Below are 23,832 nucleotides of genomic sequence, written 5' to 3' on the forward strand. Positions count from 1 at the left end.
AAAATTAGTTATAACTGTAAAAAAGTAAAGATACACGCAATGCAGTATAAGGGAATAATACCTTGATAGAAGGGCGATGCGCTTTTGGCTTGTGGTTACTGGATGTGTTTTGTGTTGTACTGGTTCCCTTTTGTCGTTCATAGCTTAACTGCACATTTTGTGGAGCCAGAAGGAGTTTCCTTAACTATCAAAAAGTATATGTCAAAATATTACATTACAAGTTTAATATAAATTCCACTTACAAACAAAAACTCTAATAGAAATGTATATTATAGAATTTCTACTTTCTTCGTGTTAGATTTTTATAATATATACTGGACAGAGATTGACTGCAGATTGGGTCTTAATAAACCTGCAGTAATTATGGCATAATCGCTAATCCTCTTGTATGAATGTCAAAGCACATCAAAGACAGGGAATACACTGACATTTGCTGACTGTACTGACAGCTGCTGATGACATAAAACCTGACCAAAACCAGAAAGAAATTGAAACAGTACATATTATAAATAATAATAGACACCAGGGAATGGTATAAAAAAACTATAATTTAATTTCATGTTTCAGATGATAGATTATAAACTGTTCATGCATTGACATGATTAATGGAATCACCTGAATCCTCTGATTAGCATACTACACAGCCAGTATGCCCAAGTATTTCAAAAGCAAATACAGCGAATGCAGAAAATCTGAAACAAGAATGAAAAATGCTGGAAAAACTCAGCATCAGAACTGCTCTCAAAGATTGTCAAACGAAATGTTAACTCTGAACCTCCACACAAATGCTGCTTGACCTGCTGAGTTTTTCCAGCATATTTTATAATGCCCAGACATTTACTATTTTTGGCATCCACAACTTCTTTCAAAATTCTGAATCTTTTTCTCAGGAACCATTTTAAAACAAAATGGGCAAAAGATTTATTCAATAAATATACCAACCAATAAGTTCTGTTTTTATACAAGAGAGGATTCTGGTTTAACAAAGTTGGCAGAAAAATTCACCCTTATGAAATAAAGCTGAATGGTCCCATTTTTCTTTTTTGTTAATTCATTCACAGCATGTAGGGGTCATTGGTTAGACCAGTTCAAATCCCAAAGAATTTCCTCAGACAGCCACATTGCTGTGGATCTGGAGCAGCATGTTGGCCAGGCCAGTTGAGGAGAGCAGTTTCCTTCTTGAAGAAACATTAGCACACCAAATGGGGGTTTTCCTGACACTTGACAACGGTTTCCCAATCATCATTAGACTTATCATTCCAGATTTTTATTGAATTCAGATTCCAGCACCTGCTAAGGCCGGATTCGAAGCTGGATCACTGGATGAATAGTTTAGTGATAATACCAATAGGCCATTGCCACCATAGCCAATTAAAAAAAAACTAGAAGAAAGCTGTACATGGCATAATATAAATAAAATGCACATGCATCTTTTGTGGTCAAGTATGTCATAGTGATTTCATAGTTCAATGCTACAATGAAAGGATTGATGTGATTAGCTATGCCAAGTGATTTTATGCTTGTTTCAATCCACTACACACTTGATAACAGTACGATTGAATTAATTAAGATGCGTTCTGTTCTATTTCTGACCTATAAATTAATATTCAATCAAAACACTAGGATACTGAGAGAGGGTGCAAGATTGGGGCAAATGAAAATGACCTTCCATCAAATCATACCATGAATATCCAAAATAAGTTCAGCAGGAGATCATTCAGTCCCTGGGCCTGCACTGCCATTCAATAAGATTATAGCTGATCTGTTTATGTTTCAAATTCCACATTCGCATCACCTCCCAAATTGGCAAAGTTGCATTTTGTGATAACCTTCCAGGCAAATGTTCGGTTGCAGTGAGCTTGAAAGTCCTGCAGAAACAACCCAACAAAACTTTCACACTTTCTCTGGAGAGGGAGCTATCAGTGGCGAGGAGGGAGTAGATGAATGTGACTGAATTGAAAGCTGACCATCTTAATCCAAATTGACATAAGCTAGATGGGGCATTTGGAAAGACAGAACAAGTTGCCAATTGAAAGTTCTATTTAAGGAAAATTCCACATTTGTTTGGAACATTTTAAAATTAATGGTAAAATATATCAAATCTTAGCCTATTCATACATTTTGATTTCAGTAACCTATTTATTAACAGAAATGATTAATGGTGCATGCAACTTAACAGGAAACAAAACAAAAAAAACTTATTTTACTATTTTTAAACCTGAAAATTAAAAAAATTCAGACCTTATTTTGCCTACATTATACCCATGCAGCGGGTACCCAGAGGCTCATCCAATTCCTTTTAAACAGTAGGAAGGATTCTTACTAGAGATGGTTCATCAGCCTTTGTGGTGGAAGGACTGCCATCTGGTGTTGATAATGAGGCAGTTTCCAACGAATCAGTCACAACTCCATCTGCAAGTTCCTTGAACGCAGACAGGCTCACATCATCTACTTGGATGTCGTCCAGTGTCTCAGTGAGAGCAGCCAGCAAGGCCTCATTTTCCTCCTCTATGATCTAGAATATTGAAGCAAAGGAGTTAGATAACAGGAACTGGCACAATTGCACAATGTTTACCTTTCAAACTATGAGGAACATAGAAACTCACATTTAATTTTAATCCATTCTGTATAAACCAAGCAACACAGACAAATGTGCTTTTATTTATCTAGCCGACCGTCTGAGATTTGAATTTGGAAAACTACAATTTTTTATATCAGCCTCTCTCTATATATCATAAGTACATTAATGGAGATTGAAAATAACTGTAAAACAGGTTGTGTTCAATAAAAATCACTTTGGCAGCTGCTAAGAGCATAAGGCTTAACAAATTTGCACAACCAACTGGAAGGCCAAAGTTCATAAGGTTCATGATGTTGAAAGCATACCATAGCAAAACATTTTACTCTGATTGTATTTCTGCACAGGAGCAAGTATGAGACATAGGTTGTGATTGATTTTCAAAAGTATAAACCACTGTAAGAAACTTTTCATTACTCTGTTTCAGTATGGTGGTTAATTTAGCTGCCTACTAACCTGGAGACCTGGGCTAATTAACTAGAGAATGATTTCACAGCAGTTTGGGAATTTGAATCTGAAAGTAAAAGATTAGCACCAGCTAAAGTAATATCAAATCCAAAAATTCAATTGGTTCCATGTCTTTCAAGAGGCAGCCCTATCCATTCTGACCTATATAAGACATCAGAGGATGGCTCTTAACTGCTTCACCTAATTGACTCATGGGCAGGAAACAGCAAGTGGGGAATAAGGGATTCTTTTCAGGCTGGCGACCTGTAAGCAATGGGGTTTCACAGAGACCAGTACTGGTATCACAACTGTTTACAGTCTACAATAATGTCTTGGAGGAAGGAAGTGAATGGACTGTAGCCACATTTGCCAACATGATAAAAATAGGTGGAAAGATGATGGTGAGAGGGATAAAAAGAGTTTACAGAGAGATGTTGATAGGTAAAGTAAGTGGGCAAAAAGTTGGCAAATGAAGTACTGTATAGTGTGGGAAAATACAAAGTTGTTCATTTTGAAAGGAAGAACAAAAGAATACAATACTTTTGAATGGCGAAAAACTGCAGAAAGCTGCAACACAAAAGGGATTGGAGGATACATGTGCATTAGGCACAGAAAATTAGCCCACTGGTGCAGCAGCTAATGCAATGTCGGCCCTTATTATAAGGAGTTTGGAGTATAAGAGGAGGAAAATCTTACTGGAACTGTACAAGGTACTGGTGAAACCACATCTGGAGTTGTAGGAGTGCTGGTCCCTTTATTTAATGAAAGATATAATTTCAATAGAGGCAGTTTAGAAAAGGTTCATGAGGATGATCCCTGGTGTGGAGGGGTTGTCTACTGAGCAAAGGCTAAACAGATTGGAACTCTACTCACTTGACTTTAGAAGAATGAGAGGTGATCTCACTGAAAAATATAGGATTCTTAACAGGCTTGACATGGTAAATGCTGAGAGGATGCTTTTCCTCATGGGAGAGCCTAGTCTAGAGGGCATAGTCTCAGAATAAAGGAGTATCTGATAAGATTGAGATGAGGAAAGGTCTCTTCTCTTTGAACCTTCTTGCCACAGAAGGCTATGGGAGTAGAGTTCTTGTATATATTTAAGGCTGGGATAGATAGATCCTTGATCAGCTGGGGAATCAAGGGTTATGGCAAAAGGGAAGCAGGTATGAGGGAAATGACATCTGGGTAGAGCACTGCATTCCAGAAAACTCACACATCTCTTATCATTCTTTTTCAGGAAGGGAGTGATTCAAGAAAGGTGAATGTGGTTCTGACACTCTTTGGACAGTTGGTGCTGACTCAATGGGATGAATAGCCTCTTTTTGCATTGTAAGGATTCTATGATTCCATGATTGGGGTCACTATGGGAGGAGTCTCCCTCCTGTCTACTGCATGGAAAATAATTAAACATTCCTCCCCAAGTGCCTCCTCCCAGTAGCGGCAGAACTCCTCTCAGAGTTGCAGTGCAGTTTCTGCCATTCAGAGGTGCCACAGCCCTGAGTGCCAACATGCAGAAATTTCAAGAAAAGTGAAGGTACAGAAGCAACTGCTGGACATGCCCTTAGATGTTTGTCAGCAACTCCTATCTAATCCGTAAAAATGTGCAAACCATGATCCACATTTATCTCAAGGAAGACTAAGGTCGAATAAGGTTATATCAATCCTCTTCTCGAGTCATACCACTACTTTATCAGACCTCACTTCCAGCAATTTACCTACAAGTGTGGAGATAAGCTACAGAACAGACAGGAAACTGTTGAGCTAATCCATCTCCAATCCAATACTGAAATCAACCTTAGTCTTTGAGCTTCGGTATACAGATGACTGGCTGATAACATTCAGTATACTTGATGTCTTAGATTAACTGAAGACCGTAGGCCTTCATGACTGTAATACAGGAGGAGTGGGGAACTCATAATTTTAATTAAAATTAATAAAATGCATACTTAAACATATTTTCCGCATTGGTTGTTAATGTAATAAACATTTAAATAACGCACAATGTCCATTTATATCAAACTACCATGGTATGGTGTTTAGTAGCTTGCCTACAAAACCATAATGTCCTCATTTTCTCCTTCCTTTACTGAATATGTAGAAATAGCACGTGATTACCAAAACAAAATGTTTTAGCTCCAAAAGAATGCAAAGGTTTAATTTCTACCACGTTTTAGCTTATTTAGCATTTGCAGAATGGAGTACTAGATCTGAAATGCATACTTACTTCAAAAAGTTCAGAATCATCTGTATTATACTGGCTGGAAGTTATTTCTGTTTGGTCATTGTCCCACTGAAGTTCACTAAGGCAGCTAACTGAATCAAGGTCATTCACATCCAGCTGGGAAAGGTCAATTTCAGGAAAGTCTGAATATAGACGGTCATCACCGGCCACTGAACCATACTGCGAAAGAGAATAATTAGAGTTAGTCTGCTATAAACCTCAGTCACAGAATGAGGGAACAATCTAGATAAAATTAACCCTTTAACATGACTTCTATAGAAATAACTTTATGATGGTCATTGTGATACAGTGCAAATTTGATGCCAAAGTAAGCATACAAACCAATTAATATTTCCCATTGACTTATGCTTATCATATTAGGTGCTTTTAATTTTTCAAAAATTCTGCATGGTAAAGCACTGTATGGAATTACTACCACACACTAACTCTAATAAGGTCATTAACATGAAGTGAATCCAAAACTAAAAGAGACATATATATGCCTTTTGTTAACAGGAATTTGGTTCTTGCAAGCATAGTTTATGGATATACCAGCCAGTTCAATTTTATGATCAACACTTTGCACCAATAGGTAATAATGCTTTACTTGCAAGCATATAATTTGTGCTGAATAGAGACTCTTGCAGTGCAGTGATTGTGTCCTAGTTTCTCAGGTTAACCAATGTTAATTTCATACTCTGCACAGTATGCAATAGACTACAGGAAGTATGAGAAAATTATACCGTTACTATGTTTAATATCAAGAGGGTGAAATTGGCTCTGTAGATATCATTTTTTTTCCAGTCAGGAAACAGTTGCAAAGAAGTTCACATGAACAACTTTAGGGAAACATCCGATAGTATTGTGATTTGCATCTGATGATGACCTAAAGCAAACATCAGGGCCTGAGCTGGGTCAGGTTGACTAGGGAGCAATTTTGAAATTGTCCCATCATGGTCCCTCATGCCCCATGTCAAACTATGGCACTTCTATTCAGAATTGCCCACTACACACTATATAGAGATAGGAAATCCTCAAGTGGCAATATGATGTGTAAAATAAAGCTTTCTAAAATGTAATTTCATTCAGTATTTTGTACTATACTTGTTTCATTACAGATCAATAAACATATCAATAATCCAGACCCTTTAAAATATCAATAATATAAATTACAACCATTTGAAACTTCTTAAAAACTTGTGTAAACAAACATTGCGAAATTGACAACAAGCTAAAGCTGTCAAACAAGCAGGGGCTTGGATGTTTCAACATTTTAGAGAAATAGACATTTGGGCCATTAGATAAGAACGCATAGAGTTGCGGCTGATAACCCAAACATCTATTACCCTGTTGAAGCACCTGAATTCTGGTGAAAACATTCCTGATGGATGGGGATCACAGCCTGGCCTGGAGACATGAGTTAAAGTAAACAGGCAGGAAGGCTGAAAGAACCCAACAAGCCAGGCAGCATCAGGAGGTGGAGAAGTAGCCATGCTTCAGGTTACACCCAAAATGTCATCTTCTCCACCTCCCGATGCTACCTGGTTGCTGTGTTCTTCCAGCCTCCTGACTGTCTACTTTAGATTCCAGCATCTGCAGTTTTTTCAGTCTCTGGAGGCATGACCTAGCATAGATGATGAATTATTAGTGTGTGAAAGGTAAAGTGGTATGGTTTGGCTTTCACTACTTGTCTTGCAACTGGGACAAATTTCTGCACCTGTGAGTTATATTACGCTCCCAATTTGCCACCACCCTATCTCTAATCATGTTGCCAACTTTATTCATAGAGGTATCTGGCTGCCTCTAGGGCCACCTCTGAGCTCTTCTCCCAAGTCATTAGGATCCTTTTGTTGGTACTTTCTCCCAAGGCTAGCAAGTTGAGCTGCGAATTTTCCTGATTTCCACTATCTGCCTTGATGATGAAAATAAGATCTCTTAAATACTTCCACAGAATTATATATAAAAATTGACTTGTCATAACTGCCACGTTACTGGATACCAACATTAGAAAAGGGTATGGAATGCTTTGCCTGCAACGGTAGTAGATTCGCCAAGTTTAAGTGCATTTAAGTCGTCATTGAACAGGCATATGGCCGTACATGGAATAGTTAGGTGGGATGGGCTTCAGATTAGTATGACAGGACGGCGCAACATTGAGGGCTGAAGGGCCTGCACTGTGCTGTAATGTTCTATGTTCGAAAAATTAGCTTAATGTGGGTCAGAAGCACTCCATGTTCAAACTGTGGGCCACTACTAGCTTCCTTTCAATTTCTTCCCATTTCCTTTCATCATTCTGCCCAAAACCTACATTAGGCTTCCAATTTGCTATCACCTCACTTCTAATCATGCTGCCAATCTTAATAAGCACTTGCAATGTATTCTGTGCCTCAAGCACACTCCAATTTGGGCCTGATCCAATTTCTGGGTCCAAGGACCTACTCAATTTGTGGCAGTCTGACTGTCCATAACAGCATTAAAATCATACACCAACTATTCAGCTGAGCAATTAGAATCGGCACATTTCCAGCAAATGAAGGACAAAAGGATTTTATGATTTAAAAACCAATAAAATTCAGTATCATTATTATCTCATGAGTTCCAGAAACCTCTTGAATAACAGCAATAACACACAATGCAATAAGGCAGTTTTAATTTATTCTACAATGTTTGATAAGAAGGTTCAAAGTGGGTTTGAAGCAACTTTGCAATGCAATGCTATCGGTGCAAAGGACCGGTGACAATTTGTTGTGGTTAATCACAATTTTTGATATGGCAGAGTGATCACCACGTTAATGTGAACTGCTGTCTTGGTTTTAAAATATTTACCTGCACTTACATTCTATTTGGAGAAAGTGAGGACTGCAGATGCTGGGGATCAGAGCTTAAAAATGTGTTGCTAGAAAAGTGCAGCAGGTCAGGCAGCATCAAAGGAGAAGGAGAATCGACGTTTCGGGCATAAGCCCTTCTACAGGAACGAGGAGGGTGTGCCAAGCAGGCTTAGATAAAAGGTAGGGAGGAGGGACTTGGGGGAGGGGTGTTGGGAATGTGACAGCTGCAAGGAGGTTAAGGTGAGGATGACAGTCCGGAGAGGGGGTGGGGGCGGAGAGGTCGGGAAGAAGATCGCAGGTCAAGAAGGCAGTACCTTCCCCTGCAACCGCAAAAAATGCCAAACTTGCACCCATACCTACCCCCTCACTTCCCTCCAAGGCCCCAAGGGATACATCAATATCCATCAGAAATTCACCTGCACCTCCACACACATCATTTACTGCACCGGTCCTTTGCACCGCTGAACCCGATGTGGCCTCCTATACACTGGGGAGATAGGCCGCCTACTTGCGGAACGTTTCAGAGAACACCTCTGGGACACCCGCACCAACCAACCAACTGCCCCGTGGCTGAACACTTTAACTCCCCTTCCCAGTCCGCCAAGTACATGCAGGTCCTTGGCCTCCACCATCACCAGACCATGGCAACACAACGCCTGGAGGAAGAGCGACTCATCTTCTGCCTAGGAACCCTCCAATCACAAGGGATGAATGCAGATTTTTCCAGCTTCCACATTTCCCCCCCCCCACCTTTTCTCAGTCCCAACCCTCAAACTCAGCACCGGCTTCTTGACCTGCAATCTTCTTCCCGACCTCTCCTCCCCCACCCCCACCCCCACTCCGGCCTATCACCCTCACCTTAACCTCCTTCTACCTATCGCATTTCTAACGCCCCTCCCCCAAGTCCCTCCTCCCTACTTTTTATCTTAGCCTGCTTGGCACACCCTCCGCATTCCTGAAGAAGGGCTTATGCCCGAAACATTGATTTTCCTTCTCCTTGGATGCTGCCTGACCTGCTGCGCTTTTCCAGCAACACATTTTAAAGCTTAAATTCTATTTGTCAACTGATGTAACAGATAAAGCACTTTAAGAAAATAATTTTAAGAAAATACACTACCTTGTATGATTCCAATCACAATAAGATTGAATTCCCTCCTTACAAGTGCATCAGATAATCTTTAAATGACAAAGAATTTCAATAGCAAAGATAGCCATATCATACCCTGTTGTTTTGAATAAAGCTATTATTCACAAGGTCTCTCTTGTATTAAAGCCTCGAGGAAAGATTCTAGTCACACCTGCTTGAAGGACCTGTATGCTCAGTGATTTTTAAAAAAATAAATAAATGAACAAGCCCTGGTCTAATCAATTTAAATTAATTTTACTTGTCTAACTCAGTTCTTCCAATCAGTCCTTTGAAGGTCTTCTAGAGTATGTGGTGCTGAGGTAATCAATTTTAAATGGTTGCTGAAAGTCACATTTTGGTAGTTCTGAGGAGGAACAATCAATCTGAGTGAGTTTCCTTCCAGCGTCTGGCAGCAATCTTGATGTCACACTGCAGGTTTACACTAGATGCTGTTGACAGGTAAATGCACTTAAAATCCCATCTGTTTCTCAATACTGAATCCCTGTTCTAATGATAGCACTTCCCTTCACTGCAATGCAAGGTGACTTCTGTCTGCTGCACCAAAAGTGCAAGTGTGTTTTTTTCATGTACTCCAGTATCCTCACTGGAGATGTGGCGTGACATCAGAAATATATACTTGTTTTCTGATTTCACTGCACTCCTAATACATTATTCAGGGTCCAAAATTTATTTTCATTTTATCTAACCTTTTTATAATTTCTTCCCAGTTTGCTTTTATTTCCAATTTTACTTTCTAGTTTTTTTCAATACTGATCATCAACTTTTAATTGTTGCATATCCATGAGAAAATGAATACGTTCCAAACAACACATGCAATGAAAAGCAATGCTCCTTAAAGAAATTGAAAGTTCTCTATGGAGTGATAAGTATAACTGCTCATCACATCAAGGCAGCAGTTAATCAACTGTAATATTAAGAAGATTTGGTAAAATTGAAATCACTGGCTATCTAGGGGTAAGTACTGGTCTGAGTACATGGTTGTTGGAGGCCAACTATCTCAATGCCAGGATATCACTGCAGGATATCCACAGGCAGGATAATGTTCCTGGCCCACCCATCTTCAGATCCTTTATCAATGACCTTTCCTCCAACATATTTAAAAATCACACAACAACAGGTTTATTTGGAAGCACTAGCTTTCAGAGTGCTGCTCCTTCATCAGGTGGTTCTCCAAATCAGGTCCTCCAACATAAGGTGAAAAGTAGCGATGTTCATATCATTCATAAGTGTTCAGACACTGAAGCAGTCTGTGTCCAGATACTGGAAGACATGGAAACATTCAGCCTCACGCTGCTAAATGGCACATGACATTCACATTACACAAGTTTCAAGCAATGAACATCTCTAACATGACAGAATCTAAAACTTTCTCTTTGGTATTCAATGGAACAGCAATTGCTAAATTCACTACTGATCAGATATCAAACTGGAGTGATATTACAAATACTGTGGCTTCAAGAGTATGTTAAAGGTTGGAAATTCCTCAGCATGTGACTCTTCAAAGCCTGTCCACCATCGACAAGGCACCAATAAGTTGTTGAAATATGAAATGTTTAAAAATGTCCAATGGGGGAGGTAGAAACAATTGCATTTTTTAAGGTTAGAAGCAGGGCACATGGGAGCCTGGGACAGTGCAATTAGTTTTGGATTGTTTTAGCAAAGGGTTGGCAATGACAGTCCTTTGATATTAATATCGAGAGTTCACTATTAGAGAAGGTCACCAACGTCTTCAACTGTTGCAGCACAAATACTTTCTTAGTGCACTTATGTTGGGAGTCAGCCAGATTCATCTTTATTGAAGCGCTGGTGCTTTATATGCTGCACAATGCAGGTCAGCAAGACACATTAAAAGCAAATTAATGCTGTTCAGTTTTACAGTGATGCTAATTTGCTTCCTGTGTTATGATAGTGACTATATTACAAAAAATACTTCCTCAGTTTTAAAGTGCTTTGCAACATCTTGAGGTGAAAAACTTGATGTAGATGTGAAGCTGAGGACCTCAGAGGAGGCCGAGACGGATCATCTACTCAGCCCTTCTGGCTGAAGATTGTTGCAAATTCTTTTGGACTGATGTATTAGGTTTTCCAATCATTGAGGATGGGGGTGTTTGTGAAGCCTCCTCTCCCAGTTAGTTGTTTAATTGGTCATCACCATTCATGAGCTTAATTCATTATCTGTTGGTAACGGAATCACATAGCCCTGACTAAAATTTGTTGCTTATGCTGTTTGGCTTGCAGGTAGTCCATTTATAGCTTTGCCAGGTTGACATCTTATTTTAGGTATGCCTAACAGGCCCTCTTGCACTCTCCATTGAATGAGGGTTGATCCCTTGAATGATGGTAATGGCAGTGTTGGGGATATGTTGGGTCATAACATTATAGATTCTGTTTGTGTACAGTTCTGGTGTTGCTGATGGCCCACAGTACTTAATGGATGCTAAGTCTTGAGCTGTTAAATATGTTGAAGTCTACTGCATTTAACAGGGTGATAAAGTCAAATGACACGATGGATATATCGTCAATATGAATGAAGATCGGACAGCGTTTCCACGAAGACTGTGCATTGGTCATTACTATCATGGACAGATGAATCTGTGGCAGACAAGTTGGTGAGGGAGAGATCATGTATGTTGCTCTACCTTCTAGTTGCTTTCTTCACCTGCTGGAGATCTAGGCTAGCTGCAATGTCCTCTTGGACTCAATCTGCGTGGTAAGTAGTGGTGCTACCAATATTTGGCGATGGACATTGAGGTATCCCTACCTAGGAGTGTGGTCTGCATTGTTGCCACCTAAGTGCTTTCTTCAAGTGTCCAACCTGGACACATATTGATTCACCAGCCAAAGAGGGAGCGGTAGGTGGCAATCAGCAGCAGGTTTCCTCGCCATATTTAGCCTGATGTCATGACATTTCAAGGGATCCAGAGTAAACATCAAGTGCTACCAGAGCAATTCTTTTCTGATTGCATACCACTGTGCTACCATCCCTGCTGGGTCTGTTCTTCCAGTTTTGCAGAATCTAACCAGGGATGGTGTTATTTGGAACATTGTGCATAAGATGTAATTCAGTAACTACGACTGTGTTATGCTGTTCTGTGACAAGTTGGTGATACAGCAATAAGCCACGTCAGTCCCTCAAAGCCATGGGATTGGCTATTAAAGCATGCCTTCCAGTAATTGGCTGATGACTGTCACAAATGCTTTCAGCATAACCTGAGTAGAAGTAAGTCTTTCACCTTGGTAATAATCAGCTTGCTTGGTGATTTAAACTAAAAGTCACAAGATTTGAGTCATGTTGAAAACTGGTAAAAAAAATGCTGAGACTCTTGAGTTAGTGAGCAAGCAGTAATCCATAGAAGATTGAAAAATTCTTAGTTGGCAATTTTACCATTAATTATTAAATTTAATCAGTCATTTTGGAATGCTTAGCCAACACAGATCTGTACTGATGCCATGTTAACACTGAGCCATGTGATTCATTTGAAGATACATTTAAGTGTCTGGATGCACTGACATGAGCTATTTAGGAGATAGGCTAGCCAACCTAAAATAGCCAACATCTTGCTTTTGTAAGGTTCAGAACAATTGTTTTAAAAATATTTAGCTTAATTTTTTAAAAAAAAATAAAGCCCTGACAAAAAACAGTTCAATTATCTAAATGGTCTAGCACTCTTGTAATGTAATTTGAATAAGCATCAAAAAATTTGAAGTTTCTACTCGAAGGTACAAAACAGTCAAATGCAAGCATTGGCTAATTTTACGTTTGGTGTTTATCAGTAATCCCATTCAGGGATAGAGTTATGAATAAGAAATGTAGCATCCATAACTTTAATGCACTCGAACTTCAATCTATTAGGATCTTAATAGGATTTTTTCTTGAACGACTGGAAGATGAAAATATCTTGATGGGTTGACCTACTCATTAATTGAAATGTTGGAAGGATCCTTACCTGGTCTGGCCTACATGTGACTCCAGACTCAAAGCATTGTGGCTGATTCTTAATTGTTTCCTGGGGATGGGCAAGAAATGTTACCTTAGCCAGCAATGTCAGAAAATGTGTTGCTGGAAAAGCGCAGCACGTCAGGCAGCATCCAAGGAGCAGGAGAATCGAAGTTTCGGGCATGAGCCCTTCTTCAGGAATGGACATTGAGGTATCCCTACCTAGGAGTGCAGTCTGCACTGTTGCCACCCTAAGTCCTTTCTTCAAGTGTCCAACCTGGGACACCCCGTGCTGGCCTCTTACCTGCCCTCGATCTCTTCATTGCCAACTGTCACCGCGACATTAACCGCCTCAACCTCTCCACCCCTCTCACCACTCCAACCTCTTACCCTCAGAACGTGCAGCCCTCCACTCCCTCCGCTCCAACCCCAACCTCACTATCAAACCGACAGACAAGGGAGGCGCGGTAGTAGTTTGACGCACTGACCTTTACACCGCTGAGGCTAAACGCCAGCTCGTGGACACCTCCTCCCACTGCCCCCTTGACCATGACCCCACCTCCCACCACCAAACCATCATCTCCCAGACCATCCATAACCTCATCACCTCAGGGGATCTCCCATCCACCGCCTCCAACCTCATAGTCCCACAACCCCACACTGCTCGTTTCTATCTCCTGCTCAAAATCCACAAACCTGACTGCCCTGGCCGACCCACTGTCTCAGCCTGCTCCTGCCCCACTGAACTCATCTCTGCATACCTCGACCTGGTCCTGTCCCCCTTAGTCCAAGAACTCCCCACTTACGTTCGGGTCACCACCCACGCCCTCCACCTCCTCCATGATTTTCACTTCCCTGGTCCCCAATGCCTTATCTTCACCACGGACATCCAGTCCCTGTACACCTCCATCCCCCATCACGAAGGACTCAAAGCCCTCCGCTTCTTCCTTTCCTGCCGTACCAACTAGTACCCTTCCACTGAAACCCTCCTTCGACTGACTGAACTGGACCTCACTCTGAACAACTTCTCTTTCCAATCCTCCCACTTGCTTCATTCCTGAAGAAGGGCTCATGCCCAAAACGTCGATTCTCCTGCTCCTTGACCTGCTGCGCTTTTCCAGCAACACATTTTCAGCTCTGATCTCCAGCATCTGCAGTCCTCACTTTCTCCCAGCAATGTCAGAGCCCTGTAAAGGAATATAATAAAATCTCCACTTTCAACCTTAAGTTGGAGGAGAGGTCATGACAGAGCAGCTGAAGATGGTTGAGTGTAGGATGCTCTCTTGCAAAACACTCTTGTCCTCTTCTTGGTGTTAGATGTGACTCAAAAGAGTGGCATGGTTTTCTTATGTTTTTCATTGACATCAGTTTTATTAGGTCTCGTTGACACCACACTTAGTCAAATGCTGTCTCAATGTCAAAGGCAGTCCCTCTCACCTAACCTCAAGTTGAATTATTTTGTCAAATTTGAGTCAAAGCTATAGAAAATGCAGGGCTGGCCCTAATGGAACCCAAATTTAATGGTACGCAGTTATTGCTGTGTGAGTGCTACATGTTGCATGACACCTCCCATGCTTTGTGAATGATTGAGAGGAGACTGATGAGATGAGGGAGGTGGGTGGTGTGATGAATGGCCATAAAAGGATTTGTCCACTTCTTATAAAGGACATACCTGGACACTTTTCCACACTGTAAGGAGATGTCAGTTTTACAGTTTCAATGGAACAGTTTGGTGAGTCACACAGAGGAGTCATTCTGGAGCATTATTTCTAGAATGTTTCAGGTCCAGGTGGCACAGTGGCCTAGTGGTTAGCACTACAGCCTCTCAGTGCCAGGGGCTCAGGTGCAATTCCAGCCTTGGGAGACTGTTTGCATATCTCCCCATGTTTGCTTGGGTTTCCTCCAGGTGCTCCCGTTTCCTCCCACAATCCAAAGATGTGCAGGTTAGGTGAATTGGCCATGTTAAATTGCCCATAGTGTTAGGTGCATTAGTCAGAGGGAAATGGGTTTGGGTGGGTTACTCATCGGAGGGTCGGTGTGTACTTGTTGGGCCAAATGGCCTGTTTCCACACTGTAGGGAATTTAATCTAATCTTTGGTGTATTCAGTGCCCTTGGCCATTTGTTGAGTGAATTGAATTGACTGAAGATTGGCTAGAAACAAAAAAAACTGCACAGCTTGAAACCAAAGAAAACAGACAAGAGGCGGGAAGAACACAGCAAACCAGTCAGCACCAGGAGGTGGAGAAGTCAACAATTCGGTTATAATCCTTCTTCAGGACTAGATGTGGGGGTAGGGGGTGCTACAGATAAAGGGTAGGTTTAGGGATAGTAGCAAAATGGTGAAGATTGGCAGCTGTTTTGCTCACAGGACAAGGCTGAGATTGATCATCAACTCAGTATCACTGGTTGAAAATGGCTGTGAATGATTCAGCCTTAACTTTTGTAGTCACATGCAGGGTTCACCCATTATTGATGATTGGGAAAAGTTGTAGAACTTCCTCTTCCTTAGTTGTTTAGTTTTGCTCTCAGCATTCATAGCAGGATGAAGCAGGACTGAAAAATTTCGATCTGATCCACTGGTCAATTATAAATTGGCTGCATTCATGGCTGAAAAGCACTTTGAGCTGTCCTGAGGTCATGTAAGGTACTAGATAAATGCAGTCTTGTTTCCTGCTGACTGCAATGCTTGCCAACAGACTCTACACTAATTCTCTTGGGTGTAAAACATTCTGCTTATAATTCAAACTCTTTCTCATCGTTAAGGTCATCAGCCCAGGTCTGACCTGAAGTAAAATGCTCTTCAATACAATTCTCCAAAGCAGTATGATGCAAGAACTTGTTATTAGAAAACAAAATGCAAGACATTTGCTCACCTGCCTTTTGTGCTTCTGCTTTACAGCGAAATGAAAACTATAATTGCAACCAAAACAGACAAATTATCTAGTGGTACTCCCTGCCAATATGATTCATTCAATAAAATTGGCAAAATGAGAATTGTCAGGTTTTCTAAATTGGATGTCAACCTGAATATAAGAACATTTGCTTCCAATGCAGCTATTCTCTGACTGCAAGCATTTAGCTTTAATTCAATGCACTAAAAGGGTCATCTTATGTTTTTTTTTCATATTGTTCACCAAAAATATGTTTCTCCACAACAGTTTCAGTGTTTTATTGCTATAATGAGTATTTCAGTGTATTGAACTATGAATACCAGGTAGTTTTATTTCCCATAATTGAGCAGCTCTTCTGCATTACAATTCATTTATTTTAATTGAAGTGAAGGGACCTATTTTACACCACAAGCAGGAGTGTAAAAACAACTGAGAGAGTATTTCAACACATATGCAGCCTTCCAATCCAGTATCATGCTGACATTTATATACTTGAACAGTTCAGTAGATAGTTAATTAAACTGGAATGATCCAAACGGCCAGCCAGCAAGCAATTCCCAGCAGGGTCCCATGATCATGGAGTGTTATTTATATATACTCTTGGTTTTATTATTAGAAGGCAGCATTCATGCCTGTGAAAGCAAAAGCGCATCCTCTCACAAGCACTATTTCTTGCTCACAGGCATTATGGCAGCAAATGCAAATTTCCATTGCTGAAGGCATGGAGTATGGCAGATGACACTTTATTTTGGTCACAGAAGAATTGAGCATTGACATTGCCAAATTGAGCAGGCAATCCAATTTTCACAATAGTCATCTGTACAATCCAGCCTTCCACATCAGCATGCATCATTATTTCAATCTTGCCACTGAGAACCAAATTCAACACCTCTTAACAGGACAAATATTGAATGTCAAACTCTACTGGGAAGCTATTTCCACAGAGAAATCCCTTCACAATGTATATGGGACATGAAGTGTCAAACATGTGAATGTAGTTTTCTACATGTTTTTAATTTAACCTCGTGCCATGGAAACTTGCCCTATTATAAACTATAGATTTAAAATGTGCACATTTCACATTGGACACAGTCAGTTCTATTAATTTACAAAGCCATATCTTTTGTGGAATACCTTAAAAGAAATTAACTAAAAGGCATTTTTTCTCCACACAACATGTTGTTAGATGATGTGAAATCCACTCCCTGAAAATGTGGAGGAGGATGATTTAGTAGTTATTTGCCCAATGTTACGCTAAGACGCCAAACAAGGCTCACTAATTTGTTAAAGTTCCAGACGCAATACTTCAAATCATCAAGCTCCCAGATGATGAGGGATTAATGATAAAAGTTAATAAATGGTAATACAGATCAGTCTCAATTGTTCATGAAGAATTGATAGTTGAACCATGTGACTGTTACAGTAGAGTTAATCGTTAGCATTGACATTGATAGTTGAATAGTTGATATCACAATCTTTAGTTTTGCAGATTGGCTGAAATTCTGTAGTTTTATTCTGCTTCTTTTTATGGCTGCTAGCTGCCTCTTAAACTAAGAGATTTCTGTTACCTGAAACACAGGGGTGACTGGTGAATTGCTATTCAACTATGATTACTGCAGGCTGGTACACATGCAAATGTTCAGTCCCATGACCACATACTAGTGGAGCTGAGACTGGCTTTTTAACCTTTGCCATTGTGCATTCGTCAAAAGGGAGAAAATGCAAAATGCATCTGCAGTTTGGGAAATAAACCACAAGGGATGTCTCGCTAGCATGCAAAGGGTCATCAGCCCTTTGCTACTTTTGCAGTCAAAAAAAAGAATCACAGTCCAGTCTGTTTTGATTTGCCTCATCACCCTTTGTACGGCTGTTGGTAGAATTCCCTATGCGTAGGTAATATGACCTGGTCCCTCTCTCCAGGGAGTCATTTAATTTACATTTGCAGCCATTTTTGGATGCTTCAGCCATCTTCTAAAACAAAAAAAACTTGGAATTGTAAGTTAAAATTATCCACAGTATTTTAGGGTCCTGACCTCTGGCTGTCACACAAAGGGAATTGGATATCTATTTGAAAAGGAGAAGATTGCATGGACATGGGCAAAGAGAATGGAATGAATTGGACAGTTCTTTCAAAAAGACAATGGAGCAAAAGCCCCCTTGAGAGCTGGAAATGTTCTACATTCCATGGACCATTTATGTGACCTTTAATGATATAAAGGAAATTTCCAAGATGGAATCAATCAAAATGGGAGCGATAAATTTTCTAGTAGATGCCATCTTCCCAGACATTTTAATGACCGTTTTCGGAGCTTGGGCATTGGCCTGACTCAGGTGGGAGCCTTTTACACTTTAAGTTTACGCCTAATACTCGCACAAAGGATTTCAATGAAATATTTAAGACAAGTGAGCAAGGGTATCCTCAAAGATAAAAAGCCAAACCTGGCAAACAATGAGTGAGGTAAAAGCAAAATATTGTTACTCTAGAAGTTTGAAATTAAAACACAAAATACTGGAGAAACTCAGATCTGGCAGCATCTGTGGAGAGAGAGGAACAGAGTTAACATTTGAGCCAGTTATGACTCTTTCTCAGAGCTGCGTGGAGGTCTGATACGAAACTCAAAGAAAATTCATGGTGCTAATGTTCAGGCTCCTTCCTTCTGATCTGAAAAATCCTCTTTGAGCCAAATAGCTGATGGTCTCCACGATCTCAGATCTTTCTCAAGGCAGATCAGATCATTTCAGGTGCAGCTGGCCAGCAGGATGCCAATGAGGTCAGGCCATTAAAATAGAAAAGTTTTCTCCTGCAACAGTTGACCCAATGGCCTGTATATCCCATTGGCTCACTGCCAGGAACTAAAATTCACCCCAACGTCTTCTGAGGTGCATTCTCCGCACAATTTTCAAGTTATCAGGAATAATTCCAAACAGTGTTTCAAGACTGGAAGCCTAGCTGTCCTGGATTTTGGATGTTGCCAGTATTCACAGGAAAATAAATGAGAACATTAATTCAATTGATAGAAGAAACATGAAATCAAGTGACTCGGTTTCTTCTCATTAAACAGGAAGAGGCAACATTTGAAAAACAAAAGCAAGGTTGACTCGTACGCTGCACTGGATTCAAAGTAAATGTGTGTCAAGTCAAGTTGGGTCGGATCAAAAGTCACACAGACCACTTAAAGAATGAAAAATGATTGGTGATAATTAGTTAGGTAAACCACCGTGCTAAAGCATCACCTTGCTGAATTCCACTCCAGATTTCTTACTCATTTAATCACAATTAAAATTGACGCATGGTGTCTAGTCTTCAGCCAACCAGCCAGATTTGTGATGTTGTACTTGTGATGTACTAAAGGTTCATTTTGCTTTATTTATTATACTTTTCAACTTGCTAAAATGGCAATTTTTATAGGATAAGCATTGCCTGGTTTCTGAGCCGGCTGGTTAATTGGGAAAATATGTAAAGTGGTCAGCAGCCCTCATGTTTTTATCCTGAATGTTTGCACGCAAATAAAGCAGCCTGTCTGCTTGTAGAGATATCTATGCTATTAATATCCAAGTGGGTCACAGTGCCTAACAAAGCATAGCAGATGCCAAACTCTCCTAGATGATGAGAATAATTAATATCGTTCATCGCTGTCACTACCTGCGTAAATATCTATAGCCTTTGCTAATGCCCTATCAACAATTAAGACCAGTACAGTTTTACTTTATCTTGAAGGTCCATAAATTGTCCGAATCTGGTATCAAAGGAGGTCCAGTTTCTGAGAAAACCTGACACAGTAGATTCTCCTTGATTCAGTAAGAAAGAACGAATGAGAGTAGGGTTGTAAATATATCCAGGATGCTCAGGGAGCAATTCCCATTAGCTTAATCTGAGCCAGTAACAATCTATGTGCTCTCTCTGTTTCAGGAAGAACATTCTCAATAAAATCTTCCACCTGCCAAAGCCAGAACTATAATCACAGAGCAGGATAAGACCCAATTGCCATGATAATTACCATGAAACCATGCATCTGGCGTCAATCAGACAGGACTGTCAATACTGTTGGCCTTTCAATATGCTGAAAGCCCACTGACACACACTATCCATTGACAGCAAAGCACATTTCCTTCTCTCTAATATGAGACAAACAAAAGGAGTGAGCACACGGCTTTTGTAAGGTTGCAGGCTTCGTCAAGTCACAATTTACTACGTGTTTATAACTTTATGGGCAACATATTTCAATGCAACCCTATGCTACAACTGAGAGAGTTCTACTCCTTTGGTATCTAGCTGGTATACACCCATATATAGTCAATTATACAGATCAATGTCTGGCATCCTGACAGCAATTACTTCCATAGCAATTCATTCTGCAAATGTATATCAATGCAACAAAAAAGAAACTGGAGTGTCACTAATGGGTCATAAAACCTATCCACTAACAACATGGCTGATGAGTACTGCATGCATCTGAAATACACATGATGTACTATAAAATTCAAGAAACAGAACTTCTGTTATCTGAACCATCTGCAGCCTTTCAATCCTCAATAAAGCAGGTGTCAAGATTCTGCTGCATGCTTCACGATTCTATCATCCTTATTGGCCTTATCAGTAGCTAAATGATACGGAAGTACAGAACAGAGTCAGTAAAGGGAAAGGAAGAGAGAAGGTAACATTGACAGCATCTACCCGGCCAGGCAGTCCATGAACTTCCAACCTGGTTGCAATGCCACTGTCCAATGTCCACACTTCCGATTCTACATTCACAAAGAATTCCACTCTTGATCAAGCGGTACCACTTCTATGCCTGAAAAGAGAGGCTTCAAAAGCTGAATGAAGCCGTAGGTCAACTTGATGCAGCACTTCACCCACTTCTTGACATTAATCACAGGCATTCTAACAAGTTTTCCATAACATAATGTCGCAAATACAAGTTTTTAAGAGTTTGTTATACTTTGTGACAGTCTCTTTAATGCCAGATAAAATGGTCATATGAAGTGGGGAAGCTGTAATATGTCTGAGTTCTGCTTGACAAAAGCAAGTGGATGGCTTGGCTGTTACAGTTTAAGTGAGGACGTAGATCATTTTAATTGGACGACGGTACAAAATATGCAAGCCTGCCAGCTGGGTGTTGCAGACAGGTGTGTGTGTGTGTGTGTGTGTGTGTGTGTGTGTGTGTGTGTGTGTGTGTGTGTGTCTGCGTCAGCCACTTTCTATTGCCCACTAAACACAACATTTATGGATCAGGGATTACAAGTTACCTGACTGGAAAAAGGAAGTGAGCCACCATCAGCTGAGAATTCTTTGAACCAGCCCCACGAAGGGACAGAATGAAGTATATGTATGGAAGGGGATTTTTGGTCATTTTTAAGTAAATTGTAGAAAGGATTCTTCATTTAGCAGTATAAGTTCCTTACTGAATTACAGTAACATCGATATGGCTTTTACTTTGTTACATCAAAAGTCTTAAACTTAAAATCATGTCATTTGATCCTGTCACTGGAAATCTGAATATTTTTTTCTCAAGGTTATTGTCTCTTTGGAGATTGTAACAACCAAATCATCGTTTGTTCATACCCATGAGTTTTCTTCAAAATGTTTCCCAATTTAAATAGTCATTTGAGTTCTCTGCAAGTGAACTTGTGTGCAATCTCAAGCATTGGCAACTGTCCTAAGCCTGCCATCTGCCCTGGTTCTATGCCACCAGTGGCCAGAGAATCAACATTTATAACTTAGTGGTAAGGTCCAAGGGAGTGTTACGGAACAATGAGACCTTAGAGTGCAGGTTTATAGCTCCTTGAAAGTGGAGTCGCAGGAAGATAGAAAAGTGAAGAAGGCGTTTGGTCAGAGTATTGAGTATATGAGTTGAGAGGTCATGTTGCAGCTGTACAGGACATTGGTTAGGCCACTGCTGGAATATTGTGTGCAATTCTGGTCTCCTTCCTATCAGAAGGATGTTGTGAAACTTGAAAGGATACAGAAAAGATTTACTAGGATGTTTCCAGGGTTGGAGGATTGAGTTATAGGGAAAGGTTGAATAGGCTAGGACTGTTTTCCCTGGAGCGTCGGAGGCTGAGGGGTGACCTTATACCGGTTTATAAAATCATGAGGGGCATGGATAGGATAAAGAGACAAAGTCTTTTCCCTGGGGTCGGGGAGTCCAGAACTAGAGGACATAGGTTTAGGGTGAGAGGGGCAAGATTTAAGAGAGACCTAAGGAGCAACTTTTTCCTGAAGAAGGTGGTAGTGTATGGAATGAGCTGCCAGAGGAAGTGATGGAGACGAGTACAATTGCAACATTTAAAAGGCTTCTAGATGGGTATATGAATAGGAAGAGTTTGGAGGCATGCTGGCAGGTGGGACTAGATTAGATTGGGATATCTGGTCGGTATGGACGAGTTGGACCGAAGAATGTGCTTCGATGCTGTACATCTCTATGACTATCTACAGATCCCTGTTCCAATCTATCCTCAAGACATGTAGGGATAACCCTGAGCTGGGATCTGCGAGTGAGAAATCAAATGATAATAAGTGTCTTCATTGTCAGGGACTTTTTGCACTACCTAGTCTGGTGACCCACGAGTTAAATGTTTCCTTTCAGACCACCAATAGTAATAACAATAGAGAGCTATAATTATTGAAAGTAATACTAATGCTGAGAGAATTAGATAATTTTCTCGATTCCAGAAAACAAGTTCCAGAGTTGCAGGAACAAGCTGTGCCCCAGGACTTCAGCATTTGAGCATGCAACCTAAACTGACATTCCACTACTGGAAGAAACTTTAAACTAAGACCTTAGTTGTTGCAGCAGAACTCATACATGCTTTCTAAGGAAAGTAAGGTATTCTCTTGATTGTAACTGACATTTACTCCTTGTCCAAAGCTACTATTCAAGGGATCTTACTGTGGGCATGTTGGTGGTCCCATTTCTATAGCAAAGAGTGATTATGCTTTAAAATAATTTGTTAGCTGTGAAGTGCACTGAGATATTGAGGGCACAAAGGGTACTATTTAAATACAAATCCTTTCTTTTTATCTAACATTCTTCTTGTTAATAATAAATAATGATAAATAACTTGGGTGTTCTTTAGCAGTCACTGAAGTACTAACCACAGAGTTAATAATTCTGGTGACCCATAAAGTGCTGTGAATGAATATAGCTAATCTCAGACAAAGTATATAGTGTAGTTAATTATTATAATAGACATATATTTTTAGTAGTTATGGCACAATATCAAAGTTTTCATCATTGCAATATTAAGGAAAGCAACAATTCTGGGTACTATTTTGCAAATGGTCCTTTAATTGTTTAAATTTTTATAACTGTAAATGTCTTGCTGTAAGTTTGTCAGATTCTATTTCATTAATTCTGAATTGTGTCTCAGATCATTACAAACATTTAAGGTACAGTTACTGACCTATCACTGCTATTCACTTATGTGGGTTATCTCCAGTCTTTAGCTCGAACTATGCCACATTATTGATGATTAAATATGGCCTTTTGGACTTGGATATGGAACTCTATATGCATATCTATAATTTAATCATTACTGGGCCTCATGTGAGACATTGCAATGTAATGATAAAGATTAATATATTTCTGACTTGCTGCATATTGCTCTATAAGGCTAATAAGGAAATGTTTTCCTGATAAAAGTTGTGCAATCCAAATGAAGTGACTCCTTTTATTGAAATGAAATGCAACCTTTGCAATGTAGGAAAGATTACATGTCTTGTGACTGGTCACACCAAGGTCTGGCGTCAATGGTATAATGAGGAACAATCCAAACCAAACA

The 23,832-nt window shown here is 40.1% G+C and overlaps 1 protein-coding gene across 2 annotated transcripts in view; it reads right to left on the reverse strand.

The window, feature by feature from the left end:
• LOC132823375 (peroxisome proliferator-activated receptor gamma coactivator 1-alpha-like) overlaps positions 1-23,832 on the reverse strand; it is a 149,201-nt gene that overhangs the window by 18,781 nt on the left and 106,588 nt on the right. For both annotated transcript variants that reach the window (XM_060837119.1, XM_060837120.1), the window contains exons 2-4: positions 5,250-5,426; positions 2,324-2,515; positions 62-184 (exon numbers count right to left, since the gene is read on the reverse strand). In XM_060837119.1, coding sequence (XP_060693102.1) covers positions 62-184; positions 2,324-2,515; positions 5,250-5,426 — 492 coding nt within the window. The remainder of the gene's footprint in view (positions 1-61; positions 185-2,323; positions 2,516-5,249; positions 5,427-23,832) is intronic.

The sequence above is a fragment of the Hemiscyllium ocellatum genome, chromosome 16 (assembly GCF_020745735.1).
Source record: "Hemiscyllium ocellatum isolate sHemOce1 chromosome 16, sHemOce1.pat.X.cur, whole genome shotgun sequence".
In the NCBI taxonomy this organism is placed as follows: domain Eukaryota; kingdom Metazoa; phylum Chordata; class Chondrichthyes; order Orectolobiformes; family Hemiscylliidae; genus Hemiscyllium; species Hemiscyllium ocellatum.